Source organism: Podarcis muralis, chromosome 13, assembly GCF_964188315.1.
Source record: "Podarcis muralis chromosome 13, rPodMur119.hap1.1, whole genome shotgun sequence".
Taxonomy (NCBI): Eukaryota; Metazoa; Chordata; class Lepidosauria; order Squamata; family Lacertidae; genus Podarcis; species Podarcis muralis.
In genome coordinates, this window is record NC_135667.1 from 48,139,641 (window position 1) to 48,163,745 (window position 24,105).

The 24,105-nt window shown below is 45.2% G+C and overlaps 2 protein-coding genes across 3 annotated transcripts in view; one reads left to right on the plus strand and one right to left on the minus strand.

Moving 5' to 3' along the window:
- The window catches only part of EIF2AK3 (eukaryotic translation initiation factor 2 alpha kinase 3), a 39,364-nt gene extending 24,922 nt beyond the window's left edge, over window positions 1–14,442 (plus strand). For both annotated transcript variants that reach the window (XM_028702245.2, XM_028702243.2), the window contains exons 11-17: window positions 1,328–1,450; window positions 1,840–1,989; window positions 6,492–7,266; window positions 9,062–9,229; window positions 10,675–10,776; window positions 12,892–12,954; window positions 13,400–14,442. In XM_028702245.2, coding sequence (XP_028558078.2) covers window positions 1,328–1,450; window positions 1,840–1,989; window positions 6,492–7,266; window positions 9,062–9,229; window positions 10,675–10,776; window positions 12,892–12,954; window positions 13,400–13,564 — 1,546 coding nt within the window. In that variant the 3' untranslated portion in view covers window positions 13,565–14,442. The remainder of the gene's footprint in view (window positions 1–1,327; window positions 1,451–1,839; window positions 1,990–6,491; window positions 7,267–9,061; window positions 9,230–10,674; window positions 10,777–12,891; window positions 12,955–13,399) is intronic.
- LOC114582786 (histamine H2 receptor-like) lies at window positions 13,921–24,105 on the minus strand. Its single transcript, XM_028704053.2, has 4 exons — window positions 23,887–24,105; window positions 21,468–21,790; window positions 18,519–18,695; window positions 13,921–16,264 (listed from the first exon to the last, which is right to left on the minus strand). The coding sequence occupies exons 2-4, from the start codon at window positions 21,737–21,739 to the stop codon at window positions 15,601–15,603; spliced, it is 1,113 nt and encodes a 370-aa protein (XP_028559886.2). The 5' UTR covers window positions 21,740–21,790; window positions 23,887–24,105; the 3' UTR covers window positions 13,921–15,600.

A 24,105-nucleotide genomic window follows, 5' to 3' on the forward strand; every position in this document is an offset into this window, starting at 1 on the left:
TCTTTCTGAGTCCCTCTTTCCAAAAGCAATTCTCCTTCTCTGTAAAACTCAACAAGCCATCCCTCAAACTCAGGGGAGTTTTAAAAGCAGCCTCCTACATAGCACAAGGTACAGTTTTTTTAAAGAGGAAATAAGTGGAAAGTATAGGGACGCGGGTGGCGCCTAGGACTTGCCGATCAGAGCCTAGGACTTGCCGATCAGAAGGTCAGCGGTTCGAATCCCCGCGATGGGGTGAGCTCCCATTGCTTGGTCCCTGCTCCTGCCAACCTAGCAGTTCGAAAGCACGTCAAAGTGCAAGTAGATAAATAGGTACCGCTCTGGCGGGAAGGTAAACGGCGTTTTCATGCGCTGCTCTGGTTCGCCAGAAGCGGCTTAGTCATGCTGGCCACATGACCCAGAAGCTGTTCACCGGCTCCCACGGCCAATAAAGCGAGATGAGTGCTGCAACCCCAGAGTCGGCCACGACTGGACCTAGCGGTCAGGGGTCCTTTACCTTTAAGTGGAAAGTGTATGCCTCTCTGTTGTTGTGGCTCTGAAACATGGAGTTGGTGCTGTTGGAGGCTTCCTTACTTAAAAGATGCCATTTGCGTGGAAAGGGTTTAAATAAATAAATAAATAAATAAATAAATAAATAAATAAATAAAATGCTCTAGTTGCCAGAAGATGTTACATTGGAGTACAGTGTGGTAGGTTTTAGCTCAGTTATAAGAGCACATGCATCGGTGTGCAGAAGGCCCCAGATTCAATCCCTGGTATCTCCAGTTAGGGCTGGGGAGGACTCCTGTATGAAACCCTGGAGAGGTGCTCTGAGTCATTGTCAACAGGTAAGGGTGTAAAGGACCCCTGGACGATTAAGTCCAGTCAAATGTGACTATGGGGTGCAGCGCTCATCTCACTTCAACAATACCCAGCTGGACATAGTAATGGGCTGATACGGTGTAAGGAATCTTCCTATGTTTTAAGAGGAATATTTGGCTGAATGTACTTATACCACTGTTGTGTTCAAAAGTAAACCAAAATACGTCTCTAGTACAGTGGTATTTCTACTTACGGACGCGATCCGTTCCAGGGTGCCGTTTGCACCCCAAAAAGTCCGTAAGTAGACCGTCGCTTATGCGCGCGACGCGATAGAGCGCTCCTGCGCATGCGCACAGATCACACATGCACAAAGCAGCAAACACTTCCCGGTTTGCCGCGTTCGTAACCTGAAAAAACACAACATGAAGCAAACACAACTCGACGTATGACAGTATTTTAGATGAACTGCTAGTCATTATCATAATAATCAAATCTTAATCACAAGCATTTTCCTTCCTTTCTTTTGCAGATATCTAACCGACTTTGAGCCAATTCAGTGTCTGGGTCGTGGAGGATTTGGAGTAGTGTTTGAAGCCAGAAATAAAGTGGATGACTGCAACTACGCTATTAAAAGAATTCGTCTTCCAAATAGGTGAGTAAATGTCTTTTATTTTCTAGTTTCCTTTCCGTGATGCATCTCTAGGTGGCACTGTGGTCCACATGTCAGTCCTACTTGGTCTCATCCTAGGACATGTCTTGCACACCAAAAGAGTTCCTGGGGCATTGTTGAACATTTTCTTGGGTACTTTTTCTCATCCCAACAAAGCAAGAGAAAAAACTGTGTTAATAATAAGTTGCTGCACTTACCTGTTGTTTACAAAGTGTACCTCTAGTGTGGTGTCCACACACCAGAGCATGAGACTCGAGGTAGAATTTTGTCTTTCATAAATTAAAATAACCATGACAGTTAAAAGTCGTTCCAGTTCATCCCCCGCAGAGAACTGACTTCTTTAATTTACATTATGACCCTTTCAATTTTAGGGAATTGGCTCGTGAGAAGGTGATGCGTGAAGTCAAAGCATTAGCAAAACTTGAACATCCTTGTATTGTTCGCTATTTCAATGCATGGCTGGAAGCGCCGCCTGAAAGCTGGCAGGAAAGAATGGACAAACTGTGGCTAAAAGACGAAAGGTATTACTTTCAGTTCTTGGAAAGTCTCAGGAAAGCATTATACTTCCTTGGAAAGTATTGTACTCCAACTGCAAGAAATGAGAAAGCTCTATATTTCTGCACTGTAGCTTCTAGTTTGTATAAAAATTGTATATTGTTCTATGAGTCCTTGTTTAGTTGTCCCTATCTTCTACCGGATTTGTTTTGCACTAGCTTTTAAAATATAATATGCATGTACTTGGACAGCCTCTTGGCTGGCTCATCTTACTGCTTTGTTTCAAAACTTCTGTTTTTTTCTTTATGGGCTTTATGCAAGTACACATACAGGACCTGCATCTGCACAGGAAACAGGACATGGTCTCAGGCAAATGATGCATCCACCCTGTAGAAGCTAAGCAGGCTTTGGTCTGGCTAGTGCCTGGGCGGAAGATTTACCTGAGAACCCCCACTTTGAAATCCATGATGGAAGAAAAGTGAGATGTTAATACAAACAATCAGACACTTCTAGAGCTTAGAAAGGTGGGAGAAACTACACCCCCTCCCTTTAGGAGAAGTTTCAGAGGAGCCTCATGGAGAATTTTCTCTTGAGCTTTTGTGGGCTTTCCCCCCTGTAAGTTATTTCTTAGGCCTTCAGTAGCCTAAGAACTGCCTGGCCTTGCATGTACTATGGCACCTTTTAAAACTCTCATTGCTGTGGGATGAAGGTCCCCAGTCCCCAGGAACAACAAGCCTTTCTTCTTGGGAGAGGAGCAAAGGGTGGTATTGTGCGTTTTCTGCCTCAGGTTTACTAAGCAGGCTTGATTAAATAGTACTCTGCACTTTGTTGCTTTGTGGGAATGGGCTTTAAAAACCTGTAATGGCTTTTGGAGAGAGATTGTCTCCTGACCCTGATGCTGGCATTTCTGCTTTCTGAGGTTTGAGGCCTTCGAGTTCTGAGACTTCTTTAGTACAACCTTCAGTGCAGCCTGGATTCTCAAATGGGATTCTATCGGCATCATTGACCCTTGTGTGGCGATCGCACAGGGTCCCTGGACGTTTCACCGTCTATTGATCCCTGTGCCACCACTTTATTTCTTGCTGCCACCACCCAGGCCCAACCTGGTACAATACTGAGTCCAGTCAGGGTTTAAACTGGAACATTAACTGTTTATTTATTGCAGTTTAACAAGCGTGCGGTTTCATAAACGGTATCGGTCAATTACATTCATGGGGTGCCTATCCAGACCTATAACTTCCGCTACCTGCTCTCACTCACCAAACCACCTCTCAGATATTTACTTGTCTTCCTAGCCCCTAACTGTTCCTGACTCAGCTTATTTCGCTACATAACTCAACCTACCCACAAACTCTATCCCAATTCACTCCCACTCTAACCAGCCACCCAACTCCCAATGAACTCCTCAACGAACTCCTCCCTTTGCCCCTCCCAGAGCTGGTTTTATAGTCCCTCTGACTCCACCCCCCCTGGGTCCTGATTCGGTAACCTGTTTAACTATTTCACCTCCAGCACCCTCATATGTTAACCTCACATGACCCTGGCATGACCCAATCTGCTGGCTTTTGGACAGGGTTTGTCTCCTGACCCTGATGCTGGCATTTCTGCTTTCTGAGGTTTGAGGCCTTCGAGTTCTGAGACTTCTTTAGTGCAACTTTCAGCACAGCCTGGATTCTCAAATGGGATTCTATCGGCATCATTGACCCTTGTAAGCTCCGTGCATTGTTTGGGCTTGAAGGAATATTGTAAAAACTATGTAGTCGAAGCCCAGGGACTTAGCTGTGACCTAGGCAACCGACAGTGGCTTGGACACTGACTCAGAGGGAGAAGGGCAAGCTGAGTCAGTTGCACAACCCACTTACGCACTATCGGAGCCTGAGCGCAGATGGAATGATAAGAAAAACATTGAATGAATGTCAAATGAAGTGATGATTAATAAATAGAAGACAGGAAAAATATTTAAGACATGCCTGCAATGGGCACCATGCCTCTGAATGTGGGAGAATACACCCCTTCATGCACAATGAGCATTTTTGGCTTCTGTGGTTACTGGGACATGGGATCCAAGTACAGTGGTGCCTCGCAAGACGAAATTAATCCGTTCTGCGATTCTCTTCATCTAGCGGTTTTTTCGTCTCGCGCTATTAGCGGTTTAGCGGCTTAGCAGCTATTAAAGGCTTAGCGGCTTAGCAGCTAAAAGGCTATTAGCGGCTTAGAAAAAGAGGGGGGGGGAGCGAAAAAAATCGCAAGACATTTCTGTCTTGCGAAGCAAGCCCATAGGGAAAATCGTCTTGCGAAGCAACTCAAAAACGGAAAACCCTTTCGTCTAGCGGGTTTTTCATCTTGCAAGGCATTCGTCTTGCGGGGCACCACTGTATCTCAAAGTGCTCCAAAGCTACTGAGTGGCATCATTTGCACATAACAAGAAGTATAAAAACAATGCTAGTATCTTTGGCCCACCAAAACTTTGCATGTCGACTCATGGTGCTCATTTGCACCTGGGCTGCTACTTCTTTGTGCAGTAGAAGCTTTCAGCCCCTATTTAACCTTGGGGTATGGTACTTTTGAAGGGATGTGGGTGGCGCAGTGGGTTAAACCACAGAGCCTTGGGATTGCCAATCAGAAGGTCGGCGGTTCGAGTCCCCGCAACAGGGTAAGCTCCCGTTGCTCGGTCTCTGCTCCTGCCAACCTAGCAGTTCGAAAGCATGCATTGCAAGTAGATAAATAGGTACCGCTCCGGTGGGAAGGTAAACGGCGTTTCTGTGCCCTGCTCTGGTTCGCCAGAAGCGGCATAGTCATGCTGGCCACATAACCCGGAAGCTGTACGCCTTGCCAGTAAAGCGAGATGAGCGCCGTAACCCCATAGTTGTCTGCATTGGACCTAATGGTCAGGGGTCCCTTTACCTTTACCTATGGTACTATTGAACTTGTGAAAGTTAGGTACTCAGAAATCATATATGGCTGCACAGGATGCATTGCCTTTAGTTGCCCCTGTTGATTTTGGAACATGCCCTGGATCTGGCTATCTCCTCCCTGCCTCTTCACTTTTCTGCTTATCAGCCTATTGCTGTTCAATTGATTACTACTCAGTGTGGTCTCATCCCTTATAAGTGTCTTCTGAAATTATTTTGTAACTCCCATTCTCCTGCCTATGTGTCCATCCCTTTATGGAGCTTGGACTTAACTTGCAGCTGCCTGTTTTAGCCTCTGGCTACCTGTGAACCGCAGTTATGTCTCACAAAACTGCTTTTTTGGGTTGTTATCATTTTGGCAGAATGTTGCAGGCTCTTTGCTCAAGTGCAACTAGTCATCACTTTTTGAATCGGGACTTGGTCCTTCCTGCGTTCTTCTCTGACACTCCAGAAGTGGGTACTCAGGAATGGGAAGGCTCTCACTTGCCCATCAAGGCACAGGCGTAATGTAGTGAACTTCTTTCTCCAGGGAAGGGGTAACAGTCTCCCACCATTTTTAGCTTTAGAAGTTTCCAAGATGCTGCTCTGTGGAGCTGCAGTTTCTGTATGTGTACCTTTGCAGAAGGCCACTTGAAGAATGTGTGTTACAGGTAAGTAACCTGCACTTATTTCCAATAGTTTTGGGAAGGAGGTGAATACGGGACACCGTAGACTTAGAAACGGCTTACAGTGGTGCCTCGCAAGACGAAATTAATTCATTCCGCGAGTTTTGTCGTCTTGCGATTTTTTTCGTCTTGCGAAGCACGGTGTCGGGAAAGTTTTGGAAAAGCTTCAAAAATCACCAAAGTCTTCAAAAACCTCAAAAAAGGCTACCACAGCATTCTATGAGTTGCTCCTCAAAGTCAAGTCGCAACTGTATTAACGGTGTTAAGAAAAAGGAAACAAACTTGCAAGATGTTTCCGTCTTGCAAAGCAAGCCCATAGGGAAAATCGTCTTGCGAAGCAGCTCAAAAAACAAAAAACCCTTTCGTCTAGCGAGTTTTTTGTCTTGCGAGGCATTCGTCTTGCGAGGTACCACTGTACAAGGAATTGACTTACAAGGGAACCTAGAACAGATTGATGGCTAGGGATAAGCAAACATGGGCTATCTCAAATTTGTTTTTGCATAAAGTAAGTTAAAATTTTGATTATATTGTTTTTTAAAGAATTACCTGCCCTAGACTCTTTAATAGGGGGAGATTAGAAAAGGGGTGAGGATGTAACCTGATGCTGTGTCCTGTCCAATCAGTGATGTGGTTTTCTGGAACATTTGGTGGTAGGAGTGCCACCTCACAGGGAAGTATCAAAAGGGTTCAGGGGGACATTCCTTGTTATACTGTCCATAGGTAAAAAAAAGGTAAAACACTGATGGTTGAAAAAATAATGGTGAAAAAATATTTGATGGTGGTTCCCAGTAGCTGGTGACAGTTTTCTTTATGTTAGTTTAACTTGTTTATACTTCTACAGTACTTTGAGAAAGAAAATCCAAAGCTATGCTGATACTGTTCTTTAGGTAATGCATTTTTAAATGACCAAAAGTTTTGTAATGTTCTGTTCTTTTTTTTTTTTTAATTAAGTACTGATTGGCCACTCAGTTCTCCCAGCCCAATGGAAGTGCCATCATTTAAAATTAGAACTGAGCCATTCTCTGCAAAGGAACACATTGAAGTTATTGCTACATCTGTAGAAAGGAAGACCTTGCTTTCTGTTGGGATACCTTGTGGCCAATCGGATTCATCAGAGAGCCAGTTCTCCCCTTTGGAATTCTCTGCCATTGATAACGGAGACTTGAGCCAGTTGGCAGATCCTGTGTCAAACATGCAAGACAGCTTCCTTGCCGACTGTGATATGGAGGGTAGTACTGTAGATGAAAATGATCCTGGAAACTCCTTTGAACTTTGTCTTCCAGCCATGCCAGCAGTGAGAGTGAGGGAGAGGACCTCTTCGTCTATTGTCTTTGAAGACTCCGGTTGTGATAATACTTCTAGTAAAGAAAGTAACACGGACGGCTCACTTGACAATAGCCACTGTGAGGATAAAGCAACAAGCACAAAAGGATCCAGTAACAGGAAGTCCTCTTCAACAAGCCCTCTGTCTGTTTCTCCGCCAAGACCAACGACCTTAAGTCTAGACTTCTCTAAGAACTCTGCACAAAAAGCCATGCCTACCACTCCAAAAGTGTACCTTTACATTCAGATGCAGCTCTGTAGGAAAGAAAACCTCAAAGACTGGATGAACAGAAGATGTACGATAGAGGAGAGAGACAGGACAGATTGCCTGCTGATCTTTCTACAGATAGCAGAAGCTGTTCAGTTTCTGCATGGGAAAGGGCTAATGCATCGGGACCTCAAGGTTTGTACCGGAAAACAACACCGTTGACTATAAACTTTCAGTTCCTTAGCACAAGCTGGTTAGGAGTCTGCATGTGCATGCTTGGGAACCCCATGAATAGTGTTCATTGCTCTTTGCCCTTTAAAGGTAAAGGTACCCCTGCCCGTACGGGCCAGTCTTGACAGACTCTAGGGTTGTGCGTTCATCTCACTCTAGAGGCTGGGAGCCAGCGCTGTCCGAAGACACTTCTGGGTCACGCGGCCAGCGTGACGAAGCTGCTCTGGCGAGCCAGCACAGCACACGGAAACGCCGTTTACCTTCCCGCTAGTAAGCGGTCCCTATTTATCTACTTGCCCCCGGGGGTGCTTTCGAACTGCTAGGTTGGCAGGCGCTGGGACCGAGCAATGGGAGCGCACCCCGCCGCGGGGATTCGAACCGCCGACCATGCGATCGGCAAGTCCTAGTCGCTGAGGTTTTACCCACAGTGCCACCCGCGTCCCTTTGCCCTTTAGCAGAGTATCAAATGAGGGATTAGTGTGGCTGACCCAGACTCCAAACTGGGAACTGTAGCACAATGCTCCCACAGTAGTTGCTACATCTTCCTTGTGCAACTTCACTCTGTTTGATTTAAGATACAGTGGTACCTCGGGTTACATACACTTCAGGTTACAGACATTTCAGGTTACAGACTCTGCTAACCCAGAAATAGTGCTTCAGGTTAAGAACTTTGCTTCAGGATGAGAACAGAAATTGTGCTCCAGCAGTGCGGCAGCAGCGGGAGACCCCATTAGCTAAAGTGGTGCTTCAGGTTGAGAACAGTTTCAGGTTAAGAAGGGACCTCCGGAACGAATTAAGTACTTAACCCGAGGTACCACTGTACAGCTTCAAGGAACTGCTGTTCTGACCTGACCTTAAGAAACCATTGTTCTCTTTGAAATGTACTTGATAGGATCTGAAGCAGTTGGTTACATCGATTTAGATTTCTTTCTCCATATGATTATTGTGCATTCTACCTGCATCAGAGCATCCTTCCTGTTCATTAGTTGTAGATGTGTGTTACACATGCAGCTTAAGCTTTCACTTATTCCCCTTTGTATATCTTCGCATGTCCCTTCATCCTCTAGCATGTCTATAAACTGAAAAGAATCCGAGAAGGAGTATTTTCAAGGCAGTCTGATTTAAGAGGGAGCTTAGTCAAATTCAGAGTCGACCCATTCAATGCATGCCTTACTTGGTGGGCCTTCTCTGAGTAGAACTAAGTTGGCTACAATCCCAAAACTTGTAATAGCAGGTTCCCCATTTTATTGGGCACTAGAGTATTTATTTCTGGCTTATGCACTTAAGTAAAGAACCCCTCACCATTAGGTCCAGTCGTGGCCGACTCGGGTTGCGGCGCTCATCTTGCTTTATTGGCCGAGGGAGCCGGCGTACAGCTTCTGGGTCATGTGGCCAGCATGACAAAGCCACTTCTGGCGAACTAGAGCAGCACACGGAAATGCTGTTTACCTTCCCACCGGAGCGGCACCTATTTATCTTCTTTGATGTGCTTTCGAACTGCTAGGTTGGCAGGAGCAGGGACCGAGCAATGGGATCTCACCCGTCACGGGGATTCGAATCGCCGACCTTCTGATCGGCAAGTCCTAGGCTCTGTGGTTTAACCCACAGCGCCACCCGCGTCCCAAATGTTGTAGGGCTCAGCAAATTAGGAAAATGTATTGACACAGTTGAACAGGACCTGCTAGATGTGGACAGCAAGCTAGGTCTTAATATATTGACTTGGTCCTCCACGTGCTCACTCGATCTGTTTTTCTTCTAGCCCTCCAACATATTTTTCACAATGGATGACATAGTAAAAGTTGGGGATTTCGGACTCGTGACTGAAATGGACCAAGACGAAGAAGACAACTCTGTTCTAACACCAATGCCAGCTTATGACAGGCACACGGGGCAAGTTGGGACCAAGCTCTACATGAGCCCAGAACAGGTGCGCCCTATGCCTTGGGTTTTCTCAGCAGAGCTAAATGCCACTTTAATTTTTAAAACCTAGATGCTAGAGCAGCTTATTGACTGTAAATATGAACTGTGAACCAAGAAGCTGTTGGTTTTTTAAAATCTTGTCTTGGGTACAAGCTGACTAAGTGACATTGGACAAACAACTCTTTTTCCCCAGTCTCAGCACTCCTCTAGAATATGGGAATAGGGCCCTCCAGGTATAAGGCGGTATATAAAATCAAATAATAATAATAATAATATTTCTGTTCCATTCTACAAGGTTGTAGTGAGGATTGCTGAGAGTGTATGTAGCCTTTTCAGGCTTTAAATATTATATTGGCTTTCATTACATTCATTGGTGGCTGGTTTTTAAAAATTCTGTACACTGGAGAATCATATAACTTCAACTTTTTGTAAATGTAGAATAATGTTTTAAAATATTTATGGGTGTCATTACGTGTTTTCAGACAGTTGTTGTTGTTTAGTCGTTTCCGACTCTTCGTGACCCCATGGACCAGAGCACGCCAGGCACTCCCGTCTTCCACTGCCTCCCGCAGTTTGGTCAAGCTAATGTTAGCAGCTTCGAGAACACTGTCCAACCATCTCGTCCTCTTTCATCCCCTTCTCCTTGTGCCCTCAATCTTTCCCAGCATCAGGGTCTTTACCAGGGAGTCTTCTCTTCTCATGAGGTGGCCAAAGTATTGGAGCCTCGGCTTCAGGATCTGTCCTTCCAGTGAGCACTGTATAGGGTGTCAAGGAACAGATATTTGCAAGTGTGGCCTGCAATAAAACATTGCAGTGTGAAGTGCCCCTGTTTCCTGTCCAGCCAGCCACGCCCTCTTGCATGATAGTCCATCCTGTCCCTGCTATCCGTTCACCCTTCAAGGGACTCTTAGTGGATGCTCTGTCCTCATTGGTCTGTTTTGAGCTGGAGTCCCTTAGGGTTCTTTCTAAAGATGCTTATCTCTGCAGCCTCATGGTACCCCTGAACATCCCAATCTCTTCTCAGTTGGTGCCACTTGGTTACAGTTTATTAGAGGGAGGGGTTACTGTTGCGAATAACGTTTTATTCGAAAATACACACCATTCATGGCTTGGTGTATATGTGTGAAGGGGTTTCCCACATTCCTCAGTTTTGTTGCCTGTATTAGTTGGCTGCTGTTATGAAGTAGATTTTTGAGTTACAGGCATAGTAAGTGTGTACCATTTTCAGGCTCTTCAACTAATTGTGGTGTCTTACAATGAAATTATTATCCATTAACGTTTATTAAAACCAGCTAAAGATGATTAGATATCAGTTGATACACAGTTCGCTCCAGTTCTGTATATTTTGTTGGGTTTGGTCAGAAACAGGTGTAGGAAGGAATAATTACGGCCTGTATGAGTTCAAAAGATCCAATTGCTTGACCACCACTTTTTTTGTCTTGAATTCTCTAGGTCTATGGAAACGCTTATTCACACAAAGTGGATATCTTTTCTTTGGGGCTGATCTTGTTTGAGCTCCTTTACCCTTTCAGCACTCAAATGGAGAGAGTCAGGGTAGGTACCTTCTGCTAGAAGATATCCTTATCTCTTCCCAGTGAGAAAGTAGATTTTAGCTTAGTAATAAGATAAAAGTTGGGTGTGCAAAATACTACTGGCATGGAGTTGTGGGTTTATAATATCGCTGGAGAAGCAAACTAAATACACCTTGGGTGTTCTGGAGACACTGTAGGCAGGGACACCCGTAAAAGTATGTTGCTATGTAGATCGTAAGGTAAAGGTAAAGGGACCCCTGACCATTAGGTCCAGTCATGGCTGACTCTGGGGTTGCAGCGCTCATCTCGCTTTATTGGCCGAGGGAGCCGGCGTACAGCTTCCGGGTCATGTGGCCAGCATGACTAAGCCCCTTCTGGCAAACCAGAGCAGCGCACGGAAACGGCGTTTACCTTCCCACCGGAGCAGTACCTATTCATCTACTTGCACTGGTGTGCTTTCGAACTGCTAGTTTGGCAGGAGCTGGGACCGAGCAACGGGAGCTCACCCCGTCGCGGGGATTCGAACCGCCGACCTTCTGATCGGCAAGTCCTAGGCTCTGTGGTTTAACCCACAGCGCCACCCTGAGTCCAAGTTGGGGCTGGTTTTCATATCAGTTTTTTGTATTGTACACTTTTGAAAGCTTGTACAATATAAAGGGAATGATGGATGCAATACCTATTTTGGGAAGCTTTCTTGCACCAGAAGCAAGATGTGACCTTTCATAATTACCCCCACGGTACATTTTAAATGCTTCTGCGTAATGATCTCTCCACCATCACCACCCCAAAATAAGCAGCATAACAGTGGGCCTTTGCTCTGGTAATTGATGGTCTTGATTTTGTAAATTATTCTTTTTAAAATATGTTCGTCCACTAAAGGGAAACCCCCAAATGTTACATATAAAAGGGATACGAGCTTCCATGGAACCTGAAATGTGTACCAAGCCCAAAAGCATTCAATGGGGGGGGGGGGAGAGACTGGATCCAGCACACTGCCTGCTCCCCCCCTTCATTAAACAGCTCTCCTGGGCTGGCCATCCATAAAATTGTAGAGTTGGGGGCACCCCAGGGGTCATCTGGTCCAACCCCTTATAATGCAGGAATCTGAACTACAGCAGCCATGGCAGTTACTGTGACCACCTATTGGCGGTCAAATGAACTGCAAAGTGTGATGACACCTTACATTTTTATGTATCCAGGACACAGGGGTCAGCAACCTTTTTCAGCCGTGGGCCGGTCCACCGTCCCTCAGACCATGTGGGGGGCCGGGCTATATTTTGGAAGGGGAAAAAACTGAACTCCTATGCCCCACAAATAACCCAGAGATGCATTTTAAATAAAAGCACACATTCTACTCATGTAAAAACATGCTGACTCCCGGACTGTCCGTGGGCCGGATTGACAGGTTGTCTATCCCTGATCTAGGAAGACCTAAAATAACTGGAGTATTTTAATACAACTGTGCAGATAGAAACGTTCATGATTTCTATAATTTCTCCATACCGTGAAATATTTGCTATTTCAGTAGCAGGGCAGACCCTTTGGCACACAGAATTACAAAATTCCAACTGACAGGCCCTACTCTGATGGTTTTCAATCTAAAACTCAATGTGTGATGGGATAAATAACCGAGGCAGTGCTGTAACAACAATAACAACAATAATAAATTTATTACTTATACCCTGCCTACCTGGCTGGGCCTCCCCAGCCACTCTGGGCAGCTCCCAACAGAATATTAAAAACATAATAAAACATCAAACAGTAAAAACTTCCCTAAACAGGGCTGCCTTCAGGTGTCTTCTAAAAGTCAGATAGTTCTTTATTTTCTTGACATCTGATGGGAGGGCGTTCCACAGGGCGGGTGCCACTACCGAGAAGGCCCTCTGCCTGGTTCCCTGTAACCTCACTTCTCGCAGGGAGGGAACCGCCAGAAGGCCCTCGGCACTGCTAGAAATGCGGGGGAGCTTACATGGTTTTAGGATCTGCATGATTCTGTGGACTGTGGAAAATGTGATTTCTGCTTTTGTTATCTAAAGAAGTACAGTTCAGGGCTTCAAGCTAAAGCAAGTGTATGGCTTGTAAAGAACAATGTTTCAAATGACAATACAGAGGCTTAATTTTTTTCCTCTTGTTACAGACATTGAGCGAAGTAAGGAATTTGACTTTCCCACCACTCTTCATTCAGAAATATCCACAGGAGGTAAGTTTTAATATAACTTTGGTCTGGTTGTGTGGTTTATTTTCAAACTTCGCTTGGATTATAATTTTAAGCTGTGGAATATTTTTTTATTTTGGGGGATAACATTTTAACAAGCCGAAATAAATAATGGTGGTGCATCACTTCATTAGAAAATTCACATGTCTTATTGTGATTTCAAAAGGGACGTCAATTGATGTTAATGAAAGAAGTCCATAAGATAATTAAAGTTGAAAGGAATTCCATTGCATCTTATTTGGGCTTCATTTCTGGTTTATGCTTGCTCTCCTAACATTAGTACTGTGTGTCGTTAAATCATTTATTTAAGACTGGCACCACGTTAAAAGGAATGTATTCTTTTGTAGTCGGGAAGGAGACTAGAGCTGAGGATAACTGAAAACATCTCCACTGTCTGAAATCTCACAGATTCCCCCTATTTTCCATTTAGTATGCAATGGTAAAACACATGCTGTCTCCAAGCCCCACGGAAAGACCAGAGGCTGCAGACATCATCGAAAACCCTTTATTTGAAGATGTCGAGTTCCCAGCAACGCCAGTGCTCAGGCAAAGGTCACGGACAATGAGTACATCTGGAATGAAACATTCAAGATAGCTGAGTAAACAAGATGGCACAATTATTATGAGCACACTGGACTGATCTCAGAGCGGTCACCTAGCAGGATAATCCAGCATCAAGCAATGTCACTGGAATATTCCTGCTCAGAGCTTTATTTTCTCATTTCAGTTTTATGCACAAAATTATCATGGGACGAAGCTAATCGTTTCTGTTTAACGCTTTTCAGATGACTTTCACACCATAACTACCTTAGCTGCAATACACCCTTTGGTGTTTGGATTGTGCTAATATTTTCTAGGGAATTTGGAAAGGATGCCTGTTATGTAAATAGAATTAAATTCTGTATTTTTATAGAACCAAGTGGTCTCTCTAACTCTGACATCTAGGTCCTGATTACATTCATTTAAGACATGAAGACCTTTAAAACAAGCTTAAAATATATAATAAAAACCCTCTATATTTTGTCCCTGGAGGATAAAGTAAGGATAGTTTTACTATTGGTAGCCAGTTCTAGAGCAAATGGTGATTTGTTTCTACACGGTAGAAGTTATTGAAAAGTGTTTAGATGAAGATGGAAGAAGATTTAGTAATAAAAAATCTGGTTGAACCTGGGTTCGAATTACAACAATAACAAATTAAGCATTAATTCATTATTATTTTTTTGTATTTCCTGGATGTAGCATCCACTGTAATCTTGCAGGCTTGTAGTAATCATTCTGACACATTTCTTTACCAGGATGTTATTGCTTAATAACACCCTTTTCTCACTGTAAATATGTTAATTTTATTTATAAAATGGCAAGATCAATCCATTTGGGTTGGCGGTGTACAGTATGCACTTGGAACAATTGTTAGGTGCATTTAATTACTGTGACTTTTTTCAAGTCTGATTTAATAAAGTCTTTTTTTATTTAGATGCAGTTGTTTCCCCCTCCCCTTAAATAATAACCAGTGTAACTCCTTTTGCCGTTTTCCATTGGCTGCAATCCAAAGAGCCATGCATCTTTGCCAAATATTTCTCTGTCTCACAGGTGGATCGCATCCTTCACCTTGTACCTAACTCTGAAGGGTTACCCAAGCCATACTAACCTCTTTTTTTGCAGGCTGCAATAGGAAGAAGAACTGAAAACATCCTGTAGCACACATGACCTTTTGGATCCTAGATAGTATATTCTGATTTCTGCTGCCATTTATGAAGTATAATGCAATTTACCGTATTTTTTGCTCTATAAGACTCACTTTTTCCCTCCTAAAAGGTAAGGGGAAATGTGTGTGCGTCTTATGGAGCGAATGCAGGCTGCGCAGCTATCCCAGAAGCCAGAACAGCAAGAGGGATTGCTGCTTTCACTGCGCAGCGATCCCTCTTGCTGTTCTGGCTTCTGAGATTCAGAATATTTTTTTTCTTGTTTTCCTCCTCCAAAAACTAGGTGTGTCTTGTGGTCTGGTGCGTCTTATAGAGCAAAAAATACGGTATATAGTCTCTGCTGAACACCAACATGCCTACTAAGACCAGGGGGTTGACCAGAAAGGTCTTGATTTTGTGGTTAATCCTAGACCACCGATTCTCAACGTTTACTGCAGTTGTCCCTTCAGAGGTTTAAGAAGGACACTAGTGAGGAACCAAAACAGACAAAAGGAATATCAACCCTACCTAGCCATTGATTCAAGCGGTGATTTAAGCTGGAGACAGCATCGAAAATAGCGGTGGAGAAACTGAGCCAAAGGGAATAACAGTAGTGGCAAAGGCTGTTGCAGACAACCTTTCAGAATGGCTGTGTTTTATAGAAAGCTAAAACCCAGGTCTGTAGCTTAATGGATCTAACTGGTACTCTGCTACATTTGGCACTGAAAAGGCTTGAATCCAGCCCTGGCTAGAATAATCAATGGCTTATTTTGTCGGCATATTCTAGCTATTTCCCCCTGTAGCTATTCACCTGCTGGACAAGAAAAAACTTCACCATGCTTATGTTTTGCAATACAAGTTCAGCCCAAAATCCATTTTATATCTAGGGTTTCCATACTGGATGATGAAGGATTCCAGTGACTCTCCTCCTGCCCACATGTGTGAAGACTTATTCAGAGTTGCAGAACATAGATCTTCTTTCCCCTTGCGCTCTGGGGTCTTGAGCCGTCTTTGTGAACGTCACTATCGAAACGATATCCTCGCCCATGTCCACTTGAGACCCGCGCCTGCAGGTCAGCAGTTTCTTCAGAGCTCGCTGAAAGTCCCGGTTGAGGAAAGCATAGAGCATTGGGTTGATTGTGGAATTGCAATAGCCCAGCCAGGTGATGATCTTGAAAGTGCCAACAAGAACTTTGCTGGTGGAATTGGCCCCTTTGGTGGCCAACCATACGTTGAAGACAAAATACGGCAGCCAACACAGTATGAAGACTGAGATGAGGATGCTGATGGTGCGAGTGGCCTTGTTTTCCAGCTGCAGGCTGTTCTGGCGTTTACTCTGTGGGTGGTAGTGAAGGTTGAGGGTCTGAGAGACGATGCGGGAGGCCTTGAGTCTGGATGCGCGGTAGATGAAGAAGTACATACTGCACATGATGGCGAAGGGGATGAAGAAGGCCAGGGCTGAAGCTACAATGGCGAAAACCCAGTTGGTGACAAAGACGCACTCTTTGCTCGCGTCAAAATCCACGCCGGGTATCTCATTCCAGCCTTTCATGACGGGCAAAAAGGAAATCAGGGAAGAATAGATCCAGACAGCGCAGGTCATTATGACGCACCTGTGAATGAAAAGCAAAGAATTATTGGGATACCTGCTTCTGCATCCCACTTGCTGTAACTGGTGCGCAGGTGCTGAAGATGAGCCAATGCTTTTGGCCACCTTGCGGATGGAAAATAAGGAAAGATCAGGATTTTCGATGCATGCTTCTGCTCCAGGGTTGCCAAAAGGAAAACATTGCTTTATTGTCAGTAGAATATTTGTCATGTACAGACTGATTTAGAATGTTCAAGGATGTTCACATGATCTTAGTAAAGTTGTCTCTGCCTTTGCTTATCCTATACAGTCATACCTCAGGTTGAATACGCTTCAGCTTAAATATTTTTGGGTTGCGCTCCGCGGTGACCCGGAAGTAACGGAGCACGTTACTTCTGGGTTTTGCCGCATGCGCAGTCTCTCAAAATGACATCCTGCGCGGCACGCACAGTCGCATCTTACGTTCATCTTACGTTCACAGTCGCATCCCGTTCTCATCCAGAGGTACCGCCGTACAGGCGTTCTCTCCACTGAAGCGGGGGTCGCATTCTGGGCCCCTGCGCACATAAGTGGAAATCTCGAGTGGGGTAAAAGGTAAAGGGACCCCTGACCATTAGTCCAGTCCTGACTGACTGGGGTTGCGGCACTCATCTTGCTTTATTGGCCGAGGGAGCCTGCATACAGCTTCCGGGTCATGTGGCCAGCAGAACTAAGCCGCTTCTGGCGAACCAGAGCAGCGCATGGAAACGCCGTTTACCTTCCTGCCGGAGTGGTACCTATTTATCTACTTGCACTTTGACGTGCTTTTGAACTGCTAGGTTGGCAGGAGCAGGGACCGAGCAACGGGAGCTCACCCCGTCGCGGGGATTCGTACCGCCGACCTTCTGATCGGCAAGTCCTAGGCTCTGTGGTTTAACCCACAGCGCCACCAGCGTCCCTCTCGAGTGGGGAGCACCCTCTAAAAAGCCTCTAAACTTGCATTCTCCCCCTGCTTTCCCACTCCCCACATAACACTTTTCAACTCGTCTGGAGGCCATGCAGAAAAGTGACTGCTGCTGTTGTGTCACCCCGCACATCACTTGCTAGGCAGGGAAGCTCAGCAGCGTAAACTAAAGCCCTGCTGCGTCTCCCATCTCTTTGGGGCTTCCTCCACCCTCACTGAAGTCCTCTTCGGGCTCCAGGGGAGGAGTCGTCGTCCCCTTGCAAGCCACAAAGACTCTGCACCTTTCCCACCACTTCCTGGTTTGCATCTATGTATTTCCTGCTGCTGCACATATACACGGTTGCACATGAGTCAATTTTGCGTAAGTACAGCAGAAAGGGAGACTGAGGCTTAGTAGTTTGTCTGAAGCCACCTGTTTGTTTCTTGGAAGAGGAAAGATTGGAAGCACCAACTTCTTGGGTTGCAGATCGCTCACTGGCTTTAGGATTCAATTTTTGTAGAAGATCCTAATGTTTTTGAACCAGTTAAGTGATACGCAGCCTCCTTTTCTCAACCAGAGAACCCTTTTAAGATCCCATAGCTGGCGATACAAGTTCCAGCTGGCGATGAAGGTAAAATATATGCAATTCACCTTCAGACATAAGACTGCACATTATTATTATTATTATTATTATTATTATTATTATTATTATTATTCTGCGTCCCATGAGGAATCCTGAAGCTATTTACAATTTCATACATAAAACAGGTGAAGGTAAAGGGACCCCTGACCATTAGGTCCAGTCGTGGCCGACTCTGGGGTTGTGGCGCTCATCTCGCTTTATTGGCCAAGGGAGCCGGTGTACAGCTTCCGGGTCATGTGGCCAGCATGACTAAGCCGCTTCTGGTGAACCAGAGCAGCGCACGGAAACGCCGTTTACCTTCCCGCCGGAATGGTACCTATCTATCTATTTGCACTTTGACGTGCTTTCGAACTGCTAGGTTGGCAGGAGCTGGGACTGAGCAACGGGAGCTCACCCCGTCGCAGGGATTCGAACCGCCAACCTTCTGATCAGCAAGTCCTAGGCTCTGTGGTTTAATCCACAGCGCCACCCGCGTCCCTCCATAAAACAATTACATATATGTATATTTGACGACAGCTTATATTTTGAGGCTGAAAGGTATTAATAAAATGGCTCCTATGTTTTCATTTCCTCCTGAGTTGCAAGAGCAACAATGGCATTTTCATTTCTCAATCCTTAAAACCTGCAAATCATGTTTTGCAACAGAAGCTTTGTCCGTGTTCCAAAGAGGCTTCGGCACCTCTGCTCCAACAAGGGGGACCAAACATACTTGCCTTTGCCGCGACATCCTCTTTGAATAACGATAGGGTGTTACGACAGAACAGTATCTGTCCAGGCTGATGAAACACAAGGTGACGATGGAAGCCGTGCAGAACATGACGTCAAATGAGATCCAGACTTTGCAGAACTCTCTCCCAAACATCCACATGCCAGTCACTTCATAAACGATGCTGAAAGGAGAGACCAAGAGATGAAGCTTAAGTTGATGGCTGGGGCCACTTCGCTGTTTTCCTCCCAGCCTTCACATCACAACTATGCGGGGAGAATACCGAACATAGGTCCAATAATAATAATAAATAATAATTTATTATTCATACTCCGCCCTTCTGGTTGGGTTTCCTCAGCCACTCTGGGCGGCTCCCAACAGAATATTAAAAACACGATAAAATATCAAACATTAAAAACTTCCCTAAACAGGGCTGCCTTCAGATGTCTTCTAAAAGTCTGGTAGTTGTTTACAGTTGTACCTTGGATCTCGATTGCCTTAGCTCCCAAACAATCAAAACCCAGAAGTGAGTGTTCCGGTTTCCGAATGATTTTTGGAAGCTGAACATCCAACAGGGCTTCCGTGGCTTCCGATTGGCTGCAGAAACTTCCTACAGCCAATCAGAAGCCACACTTTGGTTTCTCAACGTTTTGAAAGTCGAACGGACTTCCGGAACAGATTCCTTTAGACTTCCAAGGTACGACTGTATTTCCTTGACATCTAGTGGGAGGGCGTTCCACAGGGCGGGCACCACTACCGAGAAGGCCCTCTGCCTGGTTCCCTGTAACTTCACTTCTCGCGATGAGGGAACCGCCAGAAGGCCGTCGGAGCTGGACCTCAGTGTCTGGGCTGAACGATGGGGGTGCAGACGCTCCTTCAGATATGCTAGCATCAGGGCTGTCTAATGGCATTCCTTTTGAGCCAGTTCACTCAGCATGCTCTACAATCAGTTAAATATTGAGTTGGTTTTTTTCTCCAAGACTGATTTTCAAGCTTTGCATCTCCAGGGAAAACATTCCACTTTGGTTTGTCTGCAAAGAAATGGCTTGCCTGCCAGCTGGATTCTCGAACATGGTCAATGGCACACAGGAGCGTGGCCAGATTTATTTTTGACCTTGTGTGAACTGAAGGCATTCGAGAAGATGCCCAGCTCTTTCCTGACACTGTGTGTTGGTAAAATATTTCCAGCTTATTTCTAACCATCTATTCTATGCTTTCAGCATCAATGGCACAGGGAATAGCAACGTGCAGCTAGATTAAACCCCAATCTACTATGATAATACCTAACAACCTCCCCCCCCCCCCCGAAGAACCATTTACATTATTTACAGCAAGTGAGATGGGAAAATATAAACTGTGTGGAAATAATAATAGTAAGGTAAAGGGACCTCTGACCATTAGGTCCAGTCGTGACTGACTTTGGGGTTGCGGCGCTCATCTCGCTTTATTGGCCGAGGGAGCCAGCATACAGCTTCTGGGTCATGTGGCCAGCATGACTAAGCCGCTTCTGGCGAACCAGAGCAGCACACGGAAACGCCGTTTACCTTCCCGCCGGGGTGGTACCTATTTATCTACTTGCACTTTGACGTGCTTTCGAACTGCTAGGTTGGCAGGAGCAGGGACCGAGCAACGGGAGCTCACCCCATCGCGGGGATTCAAACTGCTGACCTTCTGATCGGCAAGTCCTAGGCTCTGTGGTTTAACCCACAGCGCCACCCCGCGTCCCTGGAAATAATAATACTATATAACTAAAGCGTTTGTTTTTTTGAAATGTTTGGAAGAAGATAAAAGACTCTCCAAATATTGATATTAGAAAGAAGCAGGATCTCGTTAGCCGCTGGAGAGACACCAAAAAACTTTGGACGGATTCTGAGAAGGGTGATGTGATGCGTTCTTTAATTGGGATCCGCCATTATGGGAAAGAACGAGTTGCAGAGATAAATAGTCTTGGGGGAGATGAGCTCTTAATTGGTTATTATATCTGTACTTCAAGTCCGATTTGGCAAATCTCCCCTAGAAAGACTAATGTTTGATGCAACCTGTCTGAGAAAATTGATGAGCAAACGCCCAGATTTTATTTCATCGGAACTGAGTGAAGATGGCGTCTGCCACCAGAGAAGGACTTTTGGATTGATTCGGCATAAACACCAGCATGTGAGGACATTCTGCAAACAACAAACATACCAGCTGGGGGGGGGGGGAAGGAGAGTCATACAAATTTCACACAGAAGCACATTATTGTTTATTTCAACTCACCTGTCAAACAACTCAGAGGCTACGAAAGAAGGAAGGATAACAACAGGAAGATTTAAAGAAGGAACTATTGGAAACTCAAGGCAGTAGAAACATAAGATGATTAAAGGTAAAGGTAAAGGTACCCCTGCCCGTACGGGCCAGTCTTGACAGACTCTAGGGTTGTGCGCCCATCTCACTCTAGAGGCCGGGAGCCAGCGCTGTCCGGAGACACTTCTGGGTCACGTGGCCAGAGTGACAAAGCTGCATCTGGCGAGCCAGCGCAGCACACGGAAACGCCGTTTACCTTCCCGCTAGTAAGCGGTCCCTATTTATCTACTTGCACCCGGGGGTGCTTTTGAACTGCTAGGTTGGCAGGCGCTGGGACCGAACAATGGGAGCGCACCCCGCCGCGGGGATTCGAACCGCCGACCTTTCGATCGGCAAGCCCTAGGCGCTGAGGCTTTTACCCACAGCGCCACCCGCGTCCCTTTTATAAGATGATTAGAACCGCACTGAACCTGAAGCATGGGAAGCCCCAACAAAAAATTATAATTTGGCAGAATATTTGGACTATATGATATGTATTTGTATAATTTGGAATATTTAATGTGATTTGATTGGATTGTTGAAATGGAAAATTTAATGAACGTTATTTTTTATAAAATAAAATAGATTAAATCCCAAACCCCAGGAAACAGCTTACCTTTGTCAGATTTCTTACCTAAATGGCATCACCAGGCAAGCCACAAGAAAATCTGCCATTGCTAAGGACATGATAAACATATAGGTGACTGTTCGAAGTCTCTTCTCCATCAAGGGGCAGAGAAACACCACTGTATTTCCCAAAAGAGTCGCCAAATCTATAAAAGCGAGTATCAGTCCGATTGCCACCTGCTGGAATCCAATGCCCGCTTCTGTTTGATTGGCGCCTGCTTTTACCAAGGACAAGGTGGCTGAACAGATATTGGATAGTAAAGAGATATTTATATCCATCTCTTCTTGTTGGGCTTAAAGCCGAAGAAACCAAGGACATCGAAGCCAAGTCTGTGAAAAGAGGGTGGGGGGGACTGTTTTATTCACTAACAGAGGTGATTCAATATACAGAGGTACCTTGGGTTACAGTGGTACCGCGGGAGGTTGTGGAAGATAGGAGTGCCTGGCGTGCTCTGGTCCATGGGGTCACGAAGAGTCAGACACGACTAAACAAATAAACAACAACAAACTCTGGTTATGTACTTAATTTGTTCCGGAGGTCCGTTCTTAACCTGAAACTGTTCTTAACCTGAAGCACCACTTTAGCTAATGGGGCCTCCCGCTGCTGCCATGCCGCCAGGTAATTTCTGTTCCCATCCTGAAGCAAAGTTCTTAACCTGAGGTAATATTTCTGGGTTAGCGGAGTCTGTAACCTGAAGCGTATGTAACCCGAGGTACCACTGTATTGAGCAACTTGTCATTATCTATTCATAGAAAGGGGACACGGGTGGCGCTGTGGTCTAAACCACTGAGCCTCTTGGGCTTGCCGATCAGAAGGTTGGCGGTTCAAATCCCCACGACGGGGTGAGCTCCCGTTGCTCGGTCCCTGCTCCTGCCAACCTAGCACTTCAAAGTGGAAGTAGATTAATAGGTACTGCTCCAGCAGGAAGGTAAACGGCGTTTCCGTGTGCTGCTCTGGTTTCGCCGGAAGCAGCTCAGTCATGCTGACCACATGACCCAGGAAAACTGCAGACAAACGTCGGCTTCCTCGGCCAGTAAAGCGAGATGAGCGCCGCAACCCCAGAGCCGTCTGTGACTGGACTTAACTGTCAGAGGTCCTTTACCTTTACAGTGGTACCTCGGGTTACAGATGCTTCAGGTTACAGACGCTTCAGGTTACAGACTCCGCTAACCCGGAAATATTACCTTGGGTTAAGAACTTTGCTTCAGGATGAGAACAGAAATCGTGCTCTGGCGGCACGGCAGCAGCAGGAGGCCCCATTAGCTAAAGTGGCGCTTCAGGTTAAGAACAGTTTCAGGTTAAGAACAGACCTCCAGAATGAATTAAGTTCTTAACCCGAGCTACCACTGTACCTTTTTATTCATAGAAATCTATTCCTTTGACCAAACTGCGGGAGGCAGTGGAAGACAGGAGTGCCTGGCGTGCTCTGGTCCATGGGGTCACGAAGAGTCGGACACGACTAAACGACTAAACAACAACAACATTCATAGTGTGCACAGGATAACGGATGAAAGACTTTTGTGGTGAATGAGCCACTTCATCCATTAGCTTCAAATTACAGCAATCAGTCAACTGTATGTGGCACACCTCCTCAGCAGGAACCGGCCACAATAAGCAAGGAAACCCCTGTTTTCCCAATTTGTTGATATTGTAGTGGGTAAGGAGATGGTGCTTTAATACCGTCGTCTCTGATTCCTACGGCACCATGAATGTCCTCTTTGAGGACAGCATCTTCAGAGTAGGGAGAGCAGGCACAACACTGAATAATACTTGAAAATAATAACAGGACCAAATCCCCCCCCCCCCCAAATCAAAATTTGGCTATCAAAATGGGTGTTTCTAGGCTGTAGATGGTTGATTATCCTTCAGATCAGGGAAGCGTGGAGGACTGGCTCCAAGATTTGGATGGAAAAGAAAGACACGATTCTGTCCTTCGAATGAAATACTGCTGGATACATTAGTGACTGAGAGCAATGCAAAAAACCCCCCCAAAATAACCAACCACCAAACCTGCTGGACCTTTGAGAGTGTGTATGCTTCTAAGCTTTGCTCTTTTTTGTTCTTTTCTGACTCGTACGACAGCCTTTGAAGTTGCATGTTTGCAAAACTTCCATATACTTTAGAAGCAGTCAAAATGCCCAATATTTTCGGATATTTGATTAAAAAATGCACAGCTCTGCTCACCTTCTGCTTTTCAGTACATACATCGAAACAACATATACACGAATTTCTGTAATGTACAACGTTCCTGATACAAACCGGCTTCCTCCTTTGCCATTAAAGCTGTATGGTAAAAATCAGATGGAATTTGAAAGAAGGAAAACACACATCCACAATACACTCCCAGATAAAATCAGCACTGGATAGGAAACTAAATGCAGCAATGCAATGACAATGAAGGAAGTCTGATGCTAAAGGGACTCACCTTTCTCTCGTCTCTCTTTGGTAATGATGGTATTACATTTTTTAAAAATCTGATTTCAGCACTAGGCTGTTCTCTGGGTTGCCGAAAAAAGCAGAGTCTCTTTCAGCCAGTGTGCATGATTAATCCACCTCCTCTGCAACAGAGTTTGTTGTAATCTGATATTTCTCCCAGCGCTCATTTGAAAAAAGGATGGGGAAAAAACTTCCACTGCCTACACTT